The 16,920-nt window shown below is 42.1% G+C and overlaps 1 protein-coding gene across 4 annotated transcripts in view; it reads right to left on the reverse strand.

Moving 5' to 3' along the window:
* The window catches only part of METTL16 (methyltransferase 16, RNA N6-adenosine), a 72,888-nt gene that overhangs the window by 45,571 nt on the left and 10,397 nt on the right, over positions 1 to 16,920 (reverse strand). For all 4 annotated transcript variants that reach the window (XM_075850824.1, XM_075850825.1, XM_075850826.1 and 1 more), the window contains exon 4: positions 334 to 474. In XM_075850824.1, coding sequence (XP_075706939.1) covers positions 334 to 474 — 141 coding nt within the window. The remainder of the gene's footprint in view (positions 1 to 333; positions 475 to 16,920) is intronic.

A 16,920-nucleotide genomic window follows, 5' to 3' on the forward strand; every position in this document is an offset into this window, starting at 1 on the left:
TGGCTCCGACCTATAAATTAAAAAATAAATCACAATCCATTGCATATGTGTTTGCAGGCCCCATATGCATTAGAAACAGGTTCATAAGAGAAATGCAGACGAATTACGTAAGCTACACATGCATCTTGCATTCCCTTATTTGACTTCCTAAGTAAATTACTTGTACTAGACCCACATATAATCATAACCTTTAAAAATGAAGGGTAAAGGATCCAAATCTATTGTTTCCCACACCTTGCACAAACCGCAATTGTGGCCATGGAGCAAATAAACAACTATGTCAAAGATAAAATACTGCACTAAATTCAAGATAATAAAGTGAGCGTTAAATACCTTTAATTAGATCTGCCAAATGATTCTGCTCAACATTTTTCTTGGCATAATTATAACAGATGTCATCGACTTCAGTTGCAAGGAAATACCAGCCATTCAGAGTGGCCCCCAGTAATGGATATATGCAGGATGCACCAGTACCTGAGGACAACATAACACTACAATATATTATGTTCTACTTAGCTTCACCTATGGAATAAATCTACAAAAAAGACTTTGTTAAATGGACACGAACATTTCGAACAAGATGATAATCTTATAGTATACCCGATATATACCAACTTTGTAATTGACTTACTGTTAAAATTTTGCTGTTTTATCCATTCAAATTCTGTGTGAAGTTACTGGTGTCTCACTTCCAGTAATCTGCTCCCCCCCTCCCCGCTGTTGTCAAGCATTGTGCGTCTCTAGTTACAGAGCAGAGACAGTCTACAGGAAGTGGGGGGTGTCTCTTCACTGTCTGCCCATTGAAGAATATGGAGAGTGGAGGAGGGAGCAGGAGTGGAGAGAGACACAGAATCTGCTGCCCATAGAAGTCTACAAAGAGGGGAGGAGGGAGAAGAGAGGAGACACAGGCAGAGAGGCTGCACATAGAAGTATATGTAGAGGAGAGGGGCTGAAGAGAGAAACAGACACAGACGCTGCTGCCCATAGAAGTCTATGAAGAGGCGAGGAGGGAGAAGAGAGAGGAGACCCAGAAGTTGCGCATAGAGGTATATGGAGAGGGGAGGGGGAGCAGAGAGACATACAGACATTGCTGTCCATAGAAGTCTATGGAGAGGGGCAGAGAAAGAGGAAACACAGACGCTACTGCCCATATAGGTCTATAGAGAGGGGAGCAGAGAGGGAGAGACACACAGATACTGCTGCCTATAGAAGTCTATGGAGAGAGGTGAGCAGAAAGGCGACACAGGCTGAAGGTAAAAATTATATCTCACGCCAGTGCTGGATTCTCAGCTACACTACCCATTACTGCTATATAATCTCCTCCATGTTGCCGCGGTTTCTATATATGTGATAGAGAAGAGGAGAATCCTGCTTTTCTATCTCTGTGTGTTGTATACAGAAGACACAATAGCCATTAGGCATCTCCCACTAACTCAAAGACAACTGAGAATTCGAGTTAGAGCCTGCAGATGGGGAAAAGTACAAATATTACCATATACAAGTAATATAAATGGCCAAAAATAGTGTTATTCCTCGTGTACACACATATGACAGCTTTTTCTACAAAGTACCCTGAAAAGTTAGGTATGCTCTAAGATTTTTAATGACAAAATAACTATAAAACCATAAAAATAATTAAAAAAACAAAACGGCTATGCTCACATGTTTGGTGTATATGCCAGTGGTCTTCATCAAGTCCATGGACCAGATGTGTACTGAAAGGATGTCCTTTTGGTGCATACATCTGGCCGGCATTATCATACCATTACTATTTTTGTGTTTTTCTCTATTAACTGTATTGGAAAGTGCAATCGAATACGCTTTCCAGTAAAAGGGCATCCGCAAAACATATACGGTGCAATATAAAAAAAAATTTGCAATGGGAGTCTATGACAGACGTTAACAGAGAACAAAAGAAAATTGTTTAAAAAAAAAAAATACTTTTCTAAATCTTCTCTATCTTTGCCTTCTTTGTACACATGACTTGATGTCTCAGCTACAATGTTTCTCATAGACTCAAATTAATTTTGTGCTGTGTATATAGCACCAACATATTTTGCAGCGCTGTACAGAGATGGTCATTGATCATATCAATCCCTGTCCCCAATGGAGCTCACAATCTAATTTATCTACCTCATACTAGTGCGAATTTCATAGGAAGTCAATTAACCTATTATGTTTTTGAGTCATGACAGCTATGCTGGATTCATTTTGAAAAGGGTAGCAATGAACACTAACGGACTGTATTGTCTTTAATGGGATCTGCCGGTGTTCCTGTACTTTTAATGGCAAAATTAGTGCTGCAGACTGCTGTTCTTGCCATCAAAAATACCAGAACCCGCGATGGTGGCTCTGAATACAAATGTCAACACAGCCATATATATATATATATATATATATATATATATATATATATATATATATATATATATACACATACATATATACATACACACACATATACACACAAATGTATATAAAAAGAAAGAAAAATTTTATAAGAATAAAAAAGTAAAAAATAACATCTTTCCAAGAAGTTCTTACAGTAGGAAGAGACTAAAGGCCCTTTTACACAGGCCAATGATCGGGCAAACAGGCGTTTATATGAATGCGCATTCCCGATCATTGCCCTGTGCAAACAGGGCAACGATCAGCCGATGAATGAGTAAACGCTCGTTCATCAGCTGATCGTATGGTTTATCCGACACAAAATATTATTGTTGTTGGCAGCAGATGTCCCTGTGTAAACAGGGAGATGGCTGCCGACATGATGGAATGTATGGGGACGATCGATCGTAGTAATGATTGCTCGTCCCCATACACGACCAATCATTGCTCCTTGTAAAAATAGCAAACGAGCGGCGCCTGTTTTTACGGCCCATATTGGCCCGTGTAAAAGGACCCTAACAGTATAATTACAATCAAATATGATCACTTGATGTCATTTGTTCAATGATCATTTATGTCATCTTGATATAACCTACAGGATCAAAAAAAAAACACAATACATTCTCTGATTTCTTTGAGAATATGTGCACCTTAATAATAGTCTCCAGCAGATGACAACCAAAAAAAGAAATAAGAAAATACCTTCTAAATTGGAAATTCACATTGGATTACGGGACTCAGAGGTTTCAGAATACATACAGACAAAGGAAAAATAAAAACCATGCTCGTTGTATAAACAGCCTCTAGGAAACAGCATGGTGAAAACCTACTCAATATAGTGTATTAATCTGACTTCACGCTGACGGTGCTACAGACAACACGGGCTTCTCTTTTAATCAACAGATTTAGTAAATTAACAGTTAAGTATTACGTAATTTCATTAGAACTTTTCCAAAGGAAAACCAAAATCATTCTTTTCAAAGTAACAAGTAATTAAAAGCATTAAATCTCAGAAAATGAAATGATGTTCCCACAATTAATAAGAAAAGTCAATAGACATGAGGGAATGTAGTCTGAAAATTATAATAAACGAGTATATGGGAAGCAAAAAGCCGCTGCAGATATGTCCTTGAAAGGCCCAGGAAGAGATCTCATTAGTTAATAAAGCTCTGTATGATTAGGGTGGCTCCTTGAGAAAAAAAGAAGCAACATCCATTTCAATTCCTAATTTACAGAAACAAGTACTGAACGTAATGCTTAACTATACCTACGGTGCAGCTATATGACTTCAAAAATATTTAAAGGGTGTGTGCGCCTTCAATCACCATCTGTTATTACCGAGACATGTCAGAAGATCCAAGACCCCCACGGATCGCTTGAAAGAAGGGGCTGTGATGCTCTGGCATATGGTTAGGCCATTAAAAAAAAAAAAAAAGAGAGGCTGTCCATCAGCTTCACTCACAGAAATATCGGTGAGCCCTCAAGTAATGATATGTAATATGGACCTGAATGCGGCAGGGTAAAGTTGATAGAAGCCATTGTCCTTTTGCTCCAGCAATTGTTGAGCGCCTTTGTACACAGACATCTATTATAAAGATGTTTCTTTTTGTATATCAAGGAATTACTTTATGAACAATTCCCTAATTTATCCTCATTACTGGAATCCTTTCCAAGCTGGTGTGATTCAGTTAGTTATAAAAGGTCGCTCCAGCGAAATTTAATTCCTGGGGATTCCTTTCTGGGCCCATCAGAATTTGCAATTCTGGGCACCATAGGATGGCCATAAACACACAAATAAAAATTAAAACGTTTTAACCGACCAAATATGTAAAATTAAACTCTGTCCTATTCCACTCCGCTCCCTTGTTGCAACCCTCCACCAGCTCCCACAAATAGATGTGTGCTATGGATATTTCCATAGTGACGCCGCATCGGTGTGAAGACAATTGCCAGACAAAATTACATGACATAATGCCACTATGGACGTCATATCATCATGTCGCTATTGAAACGAGAAGGAGTGGGACCCAGCAGTGGTCGGATGACTGGAGTGGAATTGGACCGGTAAGCATATTAGAACGTTTTTACAATTTTTGAAAACACGCTGTGCTGTCACTTACTCCCGAAGTGTCTTGAGAGTGATTAGACATTGCCTCCAGCCAGGACGCGATGTCTATTCACACTCCCGACACTTCGGTAAAGTTTCTGTGGGACTTACTCACACAGCACAGCGTGATCTCGCGGTGAATGACACGATGCGTGTGAAGTGAAAGAAGCTGGGCTGGAATGATGAGAAGTTTTATGGCGCTGATTGGTCAGCCAAAGAAAGAGATCAGCAGCACATCACAGTCCCAGAGAGCATTCACAAGGGGCTTCTAAACTGAGAAAGTTTCAATCGGTGCAGGCAGTGTCGAGTCGTAGCCAATCCAACTCCAAAATAGACAAAAAGGTAGAGAGACCACAGCACACGCAGTAATCAAGGTATCTTTATATTACCATAAACAGCGACGTTTCGACCCAAAGCTTGAGAAAGACCCTCACTTGGGTCGAAACATCGCTGATTGGTCAGCGCCATACACTTCCCTTCTCAACGCCCACTTGGTAAAGAGTTAAAAAACGCCCAGTTGTCTATTAAGAAACTAATTAGCATAAATGTAAAATTGTTCTTAACTTGCTCAAAATTTATTGTTTTTCAAAATAAAAACCACTTATCTACATTACAGCGCTGATCAGATTGTGTAGGAGTTGGGGAATTTATAATCTGGTGACAGAGCCTCTTTAATATTATGTGCAGCAATGTCTATAAAAGGTGATTGGAATGATTTTCTATAGTGGATCGCTGGTCACATTGGATGTAAATGAATACATGCGAGGCCAGCAGAACAAATACTTTATATTTTTCTTCTATATATCTGGTAGGACATGGCTTTCTAGGTTGGTATGTCCACTATGGCAGCAAACTAAATAGCAGGTAAAAGTAAGAACAAATTAGAAGACATAAAAAAAAAAACCAACATATCAGAACATATAAGACGCCTAATAGTCTCTAAAAATGAGATATTTTGTCAATGGTAAATTTATGCATGCTGTTCCCTGTACAATCAATTATTAGGCTGCTCAAGGCGTGCATATAAAAAAAAATCAATTACCAGCCAACTCGTATTTAAGAGGTTTAGAATTCAACAAGTTTAGGTGTAATTACACATGGGATTGACAGAATAAATAAATCAGAAGTCCATACGATCCACGGAACGAAGTGTTTCTATAGATTAATCCAGTTATGCCTGAACCGGAGCACTGTACAAGAAGAGGCTGTCTGCGGCTGAGGATATCCCTGCTTGGCTAGTCACCTGCTGCATCACTAATCACAGCAACTGAATTAAAGTTAATCTCCATAGCTGCAACATAGTTACCGCGCCTGGAGAACCTATAACAATAAGCAGATGATTACTAGAGGCAAGACATTTAAAGTGCCTGGCAAAAGTATTCACCCAAAAAACATAAGAAAACCGATTGTACAGTACACCTGGTAAAAGGTTGGGCAGGCCATCTCCTTACCGGGCGCTTTGTTGCAGAAATATCCCAGATTTGCAACAGAAGCATTACTATTGAAATCAATGCGAATACAAACGGAAAGCTATGGGTTCCCCTGACGGAAAGGTCTGACGGAACCCATGAACAGAAGCTCGATGCAGATGTGAACAAAGCCTTACATGCGTGTAATTTTGTGGAATATGGCACACATACCAATTTTAAGAACAGCAATACTATAACATGTCCCTGATGAGTAAAATATTGTTATAAATTATTAACCAACTTCTTTGCAATTGCATGATGCTACATTATGAGGGAAATTGTGTGCCCCAGTTACATTTGTGATGTGGTCAGGAGGGGGGAGGGCGAGCAGCCGTCTGTAAGCTGTAGTACCCCCGTCAAGTCTCATCACACATTGTCATTCGGTTTAATTTCTATCCTGCAAGGAATAGCTGTGGGAAGCAGCGGGCAGGGCGCCAAGTGAACTAGACAAGGAGGAGAAGGAAAATATCTGATGCCAGATGGATTATGTGGAGACCTCAGCCATGGAACAAAAATAAGAAGTATCACTGGGGATTCTAAGAAACCAAATTCCTATGACAAAGTAGTAACTTCATCTAAATCAATAAGCAGGGACAAAAATAATAGCCGAGGTGTAAAAGGAAGATACAGACACAAACAGGCGTGTAAACATTATAATGTGGTTACCTCCATAATAATAGCTAGTAATATAATAGACTATGACAAAAGGGTTCTGTCATTTCAGACATTCTTTAAGAAGCACAAATATAAAGCTCATCTAGTGCACAAACTTTCTTCTTATAAATATGCTGTAAACATGCAATAAGAAGTGAATATACAACAGAGGCGGCGGTATACAGTGGTTACATGATCAATCTCGTGATTGTCAGGATGCTGGTACAAAGAGGATGCTGCTGGGTCTAACTAGACCCGGCACAGCCCTAACAGGGACAAGACTTAAATCGGATCTATCAGCTGAAGAAGATACGTCCTCCTATTGGCCAAAACGGCAAAAAAAATATTATGCCGTTTGGCTCATAGGAGTGAACAAAGAACACAGCGGACTAATAGTTATACGTCCAGTGTATTCATGAGGAGAGTGATTGACCCTTTCTGCAGTGATTGACAGGCTGCTGTGTATGCAGATAAATAGCAGCCAACCATCAATAACGGATGAGGGTGGGGAGAGCGCCCCTCTCATGGATACACCGGTTTCATAACTATGAGTCTCCTGTATTCTTGGATCACTCCTACTGATCAAATGGCACAATATTTTTTTGTATCGTTTTGGATAATAAGAGAACTAATCTGTCCCTGTTATATGCTGCTCTTACCTGGGGCAGCACATTCAGCTGATAGATCCGCTCTAAAGAAAAAAAGTGTCTAACATAAAAGTACCACAATGGTCTTTTTCTGACCTTTGGATTTCAAAATAAAATAATAAAAATGCAAAAAAATTATTATATACACTACCCCCAACCACTCAGTCATACTCATAGCGCTACACTTAAAATAAATACCCTACAACGGGCGTCTTATCAATCAAGATTAACAGTAGATGATGGCAAACACAAATAAAGTCTGTTTAAGGGTAACGCTATATGCTTACCAAAAAAGAGGCAATCAAATATGTAAAAGTATCTATATTTTTACAAACTAAAAGCCTCGTAATTCTAAAAAAAACAACAACTATATAATATCATATAAAAAAGGAAGACACAGACTTCCGGTTCCGGCGCTGGGATGTGAGGACGGAGCTGCATGAGCTCCTGAAGCCCTGATCCCCTAACCCATCTACGCCACACACACGCAGGATATAAACACCCAGGCATTAGGAGGAGAGGTGGGGGACAAGAACCGGGAGGTTTATGGAGAGATATCTCCTCCGGAGCGGCAGCAGAGAGATCTCCTGTCCGGCCGAGCACAGCACACGAGGTGAGGGGCCATCCAAGATGGCGGCGCCGCTGCAGCCACCACTTTCACAGAGCCGGTCTCAGAGCCCAGAAATTCAGAGGGAAATGCTATCGCCGTCGGTAATGACTGACTCACAGATTGATTATCGGAAGCTGGCAATTGAGGTAGCTACCCAACTGGCCCCCGACATCAGAGAATCCTTAATAGCCACAGTCACAACAACGCTCCAAAAACTCCAAAATGAGGTGACATCTCATGGCAATCGACTAGATGAATTGGAGCAGCGGGTTGGTCTCATGGAGGATGAATCAGCAGGGGCACATACCTGCATTAGAGACCTAATGCGAGATAACACAAAACTCAGAGACCGCTTAGAAGATCTTGAGAATCGGTCCAGAAGAAACAATTTAAGGATAGTGGGACTGCCTGAGCATATTAGACCGCAGCTCCTCCAGGGCATCTGCGAGACGGAGTTACCAGAAGCGCTAGGTCTGACCAGATCTTGCAGAGTGGAAAGGGCACACAGAGTGGGCCCCCCTGGTCCGAGCGCCAACGCCAAAGGAGAGCCGCAAAGCAGACCGCGCCAGGTGATCATGCGGTACTTGGATTACAATGACAAAGAGGAACTTTTGCGCACTTTCAGGAACCGCAATACCCCTTTGCATATAAGGGGGGCAAAAGTCATCCTGTTTGCAGATTATTCGGCAGAAGTCACAAGGCGGCGGAGAGCATTTGGAGGGGTTTGCACCTCCCTCTACAAACGCAAAATTAAATTTCAGCTACAGTATCCGGCCACTTTGAGGATCATGCAGACGGATGGCGCCACCAAGGTATTCCACAATCCTGAGGAGGCGGCATTATATGTAGACAAGATCCCTGGACTTCGGGGCCCTAGACAATCGGGAGAGGAGACGGCGAGTCAAGATACAGGAGGTGAAGGTCCCCGTACACCAGTTTCTTCATCGAGGGACTGTACATGGTCAGATATCGCCCGCAATTCCACTTCCTCACCCAAGCAACAACGGGCAGAATCGTCGAAGATGCCACATCGACAACGCTCAGAAAACCGGCTTGCAACCATCCCGGACTGATAAGTATCGCATAGAGGCTCCATGAGCGCATTTGATTGTGCCTTATATATTAATGTGGCAATTGGTTCTGGTGGGATATTATGCCGACAAAATTCCTGCTATAATAGGCATAAGCACTTGTACCCGTGTTGTATAGGAAGCCCAACTTATTTTTTGATACTTTAAAAATTAAAATGTGAAGTTCCAATATATCACGAAAAGATGGCGGGAAGGGGAGGGGGGGAGGGGTCACAGACCAGAAAAAAGTGAAGTTATGTATGCCAATTTAAAGTTTGTCTCACAGGAAATGCTGGTGACATTCCTGGATGGGCATTTTGTTGTTAAAGGTTGTGCCAATTCTCTGGCACCGAATATAAATGTTGTTATTGTAATGTTGGGAGCAATCTGGAGCAGACGCCGCCGGGCGGCTACCAAGGCAGCAAAGCACGCTTGCCTAGAATTAGATATTTATGACCAGTCAATTGTGAACCTTTTCGGAGCGCCCACTTTATGCAGCTGACCTCGTGGAATGTAAAGGGGCTTAGGTCCCCTAACAAGAGAATGATGGTACTCCGTCACTTAAAAAAACTCCATACGGACATCGCTCTTCTTCAGGAGACACATTTGGAGGAGAGCGACTTCCACCGCATGAAAAAGTTGTGGGTGGGCCAAGTATACGGCTCTTCAGCTTGTGGCCGTAAAGCGGGGGTACTTATTTTAATAAATAGAAACCTGGTACATGAGGTAATTCATACTGATGCAGATAAGGAAGGGCGACTGCTCCATATTACTCTAAGCACACCATGTGGGGTATTAAGCATTTATAATGTGTATGGACCTAATAGTGATAATATTGAGTTTTTCAATGGTTTGGAAAGGGCCCTTATGTCAGATAATGTCCAGCACAAAATAGTGGGAGGTGACTTTAATTCAGTTTCTGATCACAAGGAGGATAGACGCACACACAGTTCACAAAGCACGGGATCCATTCCAACAGGGGCTCCCAGAAAACAGGACCGAGTGTTGGGACCTCTGATGGAAAGAATACACTTAATAGATCCCTGGAGAAGGGGTAACCCGGATGCCCGGGAATTTACACATTACTCCCACGCTCAACAGTCCTGGTCCAGGATTGACTACCTCTTAATATCCCCAACACTACAACCGAGGCTGAGGGCCGCTGAGATAGGGGACCTAGTGATCTCAGATCACGCCCCGGTACGAGTAGATTTTCAGGAAATATATCCCAGAGGATCAGACTTTATATGGAGATTCCCGGCTCATTTAGCAACTGATGACACCTTTGTGAGACAGCTAAGAGGGTGGTGGTTAGAATACACGTCGACGAATTCAGAACACAGAGATGACCCCTCACTGTACTGGGATACGGCCAAGGCAGTGCTGAGGGGGGAGGATAATGGCGTATACTGCCAGCAAAAAACGGGAAATAACACAAAAATTTAATGCTTCTAGTGCTGCACTGAGGGCAACCTATACAGCATATTTGGCACACCCTACATTAGATGCCAGACAGGCCTGGATTCAGGCAAAACACTCTTTTGACGAGTGGGCAGCTCAGAAAGAAACAATATATACTCGAGACTTTGAAGCTACTTTACATAAGTTCGGAAGTAAGGCGGGTAAACTTTTGGCCAATATGGCTCGAGGAAAGCGCTCAGTGCAACACATAGCGAAATTAAGGGATCATAATGGGCGAGAAACATGCGATCCAACTAGTATTAATTCCATCTTGGCTAAATTTTATGAGGAGCTGTACTCTGATACATCTTCCCTTCCGCTGACAGACACACTGTTAGACAAGGTCACTTTACCGGTCATCTCCGCGGAACAGTTGCAACTTCTAAATGCCAGGGTCACAAGGGGGGAGGTGGATGAGGCAATAAGAAACCTTAAAAATAGTAAGGCGCCTGGTCCAGATGGGCTGACCGGCGAATTTTTTAAAGTAATGCGGGAACAGATTACGGAGACTTTGGTCTCCTTGTTTAACAATGCTCTGGGAGAGGAGGGGTTACCACCATCAGCAGACACATCTTATGTGAAATTATTGCTTAAACCTGGAAAGGACCCCCTACTACCAGGATCATACAGACCCATATCGCTCATAAACGTGGACGCTAAACTCCTTTCCAAAATCATAGCTGATAGGTTAGCGAATATAATGCCGTTCCTCATAGCCCCAGAACAAGTAGGTTTTATTAAAGGTAGGTCGGCGGTCACCAACATTAGGACGGTTCTGGCAGTGCTAGATAGAGTACAGCATAACCCATTTCCGGGGGAACATTCGGCTTTACTTTTACTTGACGCGGAGAAAGCTTTTGACCATGTCCGTTGGAATTGGTTGGATGCTGTCCTGGATAAGATGGAAATAACGGGGGCATTCAGGATATTATTACACCACATATACAAAGACCCTAAGGCTAGAATCTCCACACCAGGCTTTCTGTCTAAACCATTCCGTCTATGTAAAGGTACAAGACGGGTGCCCGCTATCGCCACTGCTGTTCAATCTGGCTTTGGAGCCGCTGGCACGTTATCTGGCGTCATCCAATTTATATACGGGCATAAGGGTGGGGGAGATGGAGGTCAAGGAAACGTTGTTTGCAGATGACATCTTGTTATTTCTCGCAGACCCCCTTAAAGATGTTCCGCGTATCTTCCAGGCATTGAACGACTTTGGGAGCTACTCAGGGTACAAAGTTAACACGTTAAAATGCCAGTTATTAGATTTGGGAACGCAGGACCCAACATATAGGCGGTCCCTAGCCTCCCTGGATGTTGAGATGGCTAAGTCAAACATTACTTATCTGGGTATTAAAGTGGGTCGGGCACCCAACTCGCTGTATGATCTAAATTATCCCCCCCTTATACAAGATATCCAAGCAGATCTTCTGAGATGGCACAGTCTACCTCTATCACTGATGGGAAGGAGCTGTTTGGTCAAAATGTCAGGATTTGCGAAATTACTCTACCCGCTCCAGACTATCCCACTTCTGGTCAAGCACTCAGATATCAATACACTCAACTCATCATTTACCAAATTCATATGGGGGGGGAAGAAACCAAGAATAGCGCTCACGAAACTCATGATGAGGAAGGCGGAAGGAGGGGTCAATTTCCCTAACATTCGGGGTTATAACCTGGCCTGCTTGAGTAGACATCTGCTAGATTGGAAACACAACACAGAGTTCCACTCCAATACTAGACTGGAGAGACAGCTAGCAAAACCTTGGGATCTCATGGCTCTGGTACACACAACGTTCACTTGTCTCCCAAAGATCGTCAAGAAATCATCTCTGTTACGAGATACCATCATTGCCTGGAAGGTATTGCGCAAACACTATAACCTCTCTTATCGCATTTCAAAACATATGCCCTTATGGCAGCACCCAGAGTTTGCAGCAGGAAGATCTAACAAGCTAATGTCAGAATGGAGGGAGAAAGGGGGATATGTTCCACGCGCAGGATAAGAGGTGGTTAACCTTGCAGGAGCTCCAGAATAAATATGTTTTTGTTCGGCATCAGCACTTACAGTACTTACAAATAGTTAATCACTGTAAAACTAAACTAGCGGATGTAGCGGATGAGGTCCCCCCCAACCTGTTTGATTCATGGTTCACGGACAATCACAGACACTCCATTTCCCAATTATATAGTACACTCAGACCAACACTAGTGAAGATGTCCCCGGGGCAGGCCTTTGGGAGATGGGAAAAACTGTTTAATTTACCAGGCATTGAAAAGCATATTGAAAAAGGGCTGGTGGATTTCAGGGCACACGTGCACAACGAAAACTGGAGGGAAACTCATTTGAAGATCATTCACCAAGCAATATATGCATTTACCCTGGCCCCCTCCGCCTCACAACCAGATAGGAAAACGTCATGCCCTAGATGTAATATCTCAAAGACAGACATGTATCATGGCCTTTGGGCGTGTGCACATATTCAGCCATTCTGGGGGAGATAACATCCTTATTGCAGCAGGTGGGCAGGTTCCATGGGAATTTAGGGCCAATGGAGGTCTTATTCCATATACAACATGATGGAGAATTAGAAGAGACAGAAACGACACATTTAGCTCCCATGGCCCATGCCACACTGATAGTGGCAAAGAGGTGCATACTCCAAAACTGGCTGGTAGCTGAAGTACCGACTCAGAACATGGTGGTCCAGGGGTTGAGGAAACTGTTTTATCTAGACCGCATTGGTATATTACAGAATAAAGACACGCAGAGCAAAAAATTCTTTGAGAAATGGAAGCTTTTCCTCACAAAATATTTCACCAGTGAAGAACGAAGGGACATCATAGATCCGTTTACGGGAACGTCATGGTACTTGATTGAAGATCTTAAGGGCACTTTAGGGGCACTGAAAATATCACGGGAGTAAAGCATATATATCCACTGGGATTTCTTTATTCTTGCGGACTAGCTGCCTGAGTTGGTGAACTGCTTCACGAAGCTCCAATTGTTATGTATGCTCCAATTTCTTATTTGTTCTGTGTATTGTTTAGTTATGTAAGTTAGGTAGATATGCAAAGTTATGTAACAATGTTTACAGGAATACCCGACATGTGGGGTTAAAGGAAGGGAAGGATAGAGGAGATAGAGGAGATGAAGGAGGGCTGATAGCCCATGGGGAATAACTTCCAAGATCAAACCTAGTTTGCTGGGAAGCATTCACTATCACATGTTCATTTATACATTTTTTGTAATGTTTATTATTATGGCAATGCATTACTGTATGATTTGTGTTTTTTTTGTGGTGAAAAAATTCAATAAAAATATGTTTAAAAAAAAAAAAAAAGGAAGACACATTTCTCACACACAGGGAATAATGTGGCAATATAAAACAATATAATAAAATGCTAAACATAAGCTGGGCGCATCCTTGCAATGACCTTGTTTGAACACAAAGCTGTAAATAGAACAGTTCTGGTCTGAAAGAACAGATCAATGACATCAGAATTGTTAATTGTGCAGTCAGTTTGTTTTTTTTCGTGGAAAGTCATTCATTAATTTATTCACAGACACAGTCGATGTGGTGACACAGCACTTCTGACATGACAAATGGGATAAGACATGGAGTCACATAAACCAGGCGCTCACCACAGATGCACAACCTGGATGATTTTCACACATGGCTGCATGTGCTAAAAGGGACCGCTCCCGCTACCATGGCTGATTTCAATGCCTCGGCGCAGGCAGCGTACTGCGATTTGGCAGGTTTATAAGCCAAATGCTACATCTAACACAGTACAGCAGTAAAGACTGCAAGATTATGTAAATCAACACACAGGTCTATGTGCTATTCCATATGCACTAAGTATAGCTCTGGGATCACTGGAGATGGAAGCAGCACACACTAAGATCTCCGTGATAAAAGACACAGCACGTAAACCACTGTGTTTAATGTCACAGCCTGTCAGACAGTCTCGGACGTTTATCTGCACGTGACCTCTTTCTTTTTGGAAAAGGAGAAAAAAAAATTATATATATATATATATATATATATATATATGTAAATGTTTTGCATATTGTGTATATAGAGTCCAACAGATAAGCAGGGGACCACTATCATTTTGATGATTGAGTTGGATCGTAATAAAAAAAGGGAATGCATATGTATAATATAATCCCCATAGTAATGGGGCATTGAATCTTTTTATCAGATTCAATCTCATATAAGGGCAACAATCTGATATTGTGAATGGAACGTTCAATAATGCAAAAATTACCAAAGAAAAAAAGCTCCATCAGACCAATAGGCCTATACACTTCACCCATATGGTGGCTAAATAAATACAGGTGTATACTGAGGTTTATCACAAAGCAGGCTGAAATGTATTCACTCTGCTGTGTTCACTCATGAGTAACCTTTGACCCTTGACTTGGGATCCAGCCATTGGATGTGGTGAAGGACATGGGAGTTTCTTTTTGGTGAACTCACTGGATATAAACGCAAGCTGTATCTTATAGTATATGCAACACGCCATGAGTAAGGACAAGCGATTTGTTTGAAACGCGTAGGTCTGCTATATGATGCATCCACCCCTTTGTATATTGGCTTTTTAATATATTTGGAATAAAGTTGGAATATTACTTCCTTTTAAACCCAGTGCTGGATCAAGTTTCTATTTTTCTGCTTGAATCTTCATCATGTGCCGCCACGAGGATCCGTGCGCTGTCCGGGCTCGGACAAAGGATCGGTGAGCTGGAGGATTCCTCCCCCATTTACTAGTATAATGCCCACACAGATGCCCCCAGACAGTATAATGCTCCCATAGCTGTCCTGATGACACAGAAATAGTTGAAACCGGGACATATCACAGGCCGCCCGGGACAGCGGGTCACCGCCCGGAATCCAGGACTGTCCAGTTGAATCCGGGACAGTATGACCACCCCTTTTAGTAAACTCCTAAGGGTACGGTCCTACATAGCGCGTCCACCCGAAACCTGCCTCCTGTGCAGTGGCCAATGGCCGCACAATTTTTCCTGGTATTACCGGAAAAACACACTGCTTGAGTAAGTGCCAAAGTTTCTGTAATCATAAGACTTTATTAACTAGAAAGTTCCCTCAAAACAGAAACGGCTACAATTTCCATAGGGAGGAAGTAGTTTTTTATATTCCATCTGATGGCATAACTTTTTTTAAGTGCCATTTTTTGGTACATGTGCATTAGCATATCATTTATATTCTTTTTTTTTGTTGTCAAAAATGCGGTATATTAAAAAAAACAAAAAACAAATCCGCTGCAGTTTTTATTTTTTACACCATACACCAATCATCATAAATGATTTTACAATGGGCTGTCTGCCAACACACGGTACAAGCCCTGATAGTTTGACAGGAATTCCCACAATCCAAGGTTGATCCCCCCATCAGTCTTTCCATTTCTATGTCGCGATCAGTATCGATTGACAGCCTGCAGTTTATGAATACTAGTCGTAGGATGTCAAGCGGTTAAAACATGCAAATGCCAATTCATTTGAACCCCCCCCCCCCCCACCGGAAAGTAGGAATTAGACCTACTGGTAAATGTATTTCCAGGAATCCATCATGACAGCACTACAGGAGGTTGCCCTATTGACCTCTATAGGGACAGGAAGACGGAGAGGTCAAAAGTTTTTCAATTACTACACCAGGATGGATGCAACCCCATTTTATTTCTACGGATAATAACGGACATGTTACTTGCACAAATCAGAATTTCAATAAAGGGAGGGAATGTAAGGGTGCGGTCATGATGGATTCCTGGAAATACAATTACCGGTAGGTCTAATTCCTACTTTCCAGTACATCCCTCATGATAGCACCACATGAGCAATACCAAATTATAATGCTCAGGACGGGAGTACAGATTGGAGGACTTTCCGTCCAAAACTTAAATCCGTATCTGACAGAACATCTAGCCTATAATGTTTGCAAAACGTATGATGGCTTGACCAGGTGGCAGCTCTGCAGATTTGGTCCATAGAGGCTTCTTTTCTATCTGCCCAGGATGGCGAAACTGCCATCGTTGAATGGGCTCTAATGCCTTGTGGGGCACATAGTCCTTGGGACTTGTAGGTTTCTTGTATGGTAGTTTTTACCCATCTCACTAGAGAGCCTTTTGAGGCTTTCTTTCCTCTATTCTTTCCCCCATACAGGACAAATAGATTTTTATCTAGTCTCCAAGAGGAAGTTCTATCCAGATACCGAAGAATTGTTCACCTGACATCCAGGCAATGGAATTTTTCTTGTTGTTGGTCTTTAGGATCTGGACAAAAGGAAGGTAGAATTATTTCTTGGTCTCTATGGAAGGCAGTAGATACTTTCGGAACAAAGGGAGTATCTAGCTTTAGAATGATCTTGTTTTTTGAACTCTTAGGTAGGGTTGTATGATGGACAGAGGTTGGGTTTCTCCAATCCTTCTTGCTGATGTAATAGCGACTAAGAATGCAGCTTTTAGAGTTAAAAAATGAATATTAATC

This window comes from Rhinoderma darwinii, chromosome 2 (assembly GCF_050947455.1).
Source record: "Rhinoderma darwinii isolate aRhiDar2 chromosome 2, aRhiDar2.hap1, whole genome shotgun sequence".
Lineage (NCBI taxonomy): Eukaryota > Metazoa > Chordata > Amphibia > Anura > Rhinodermatidae > Rhinoderma > Rhinoderma darwinii.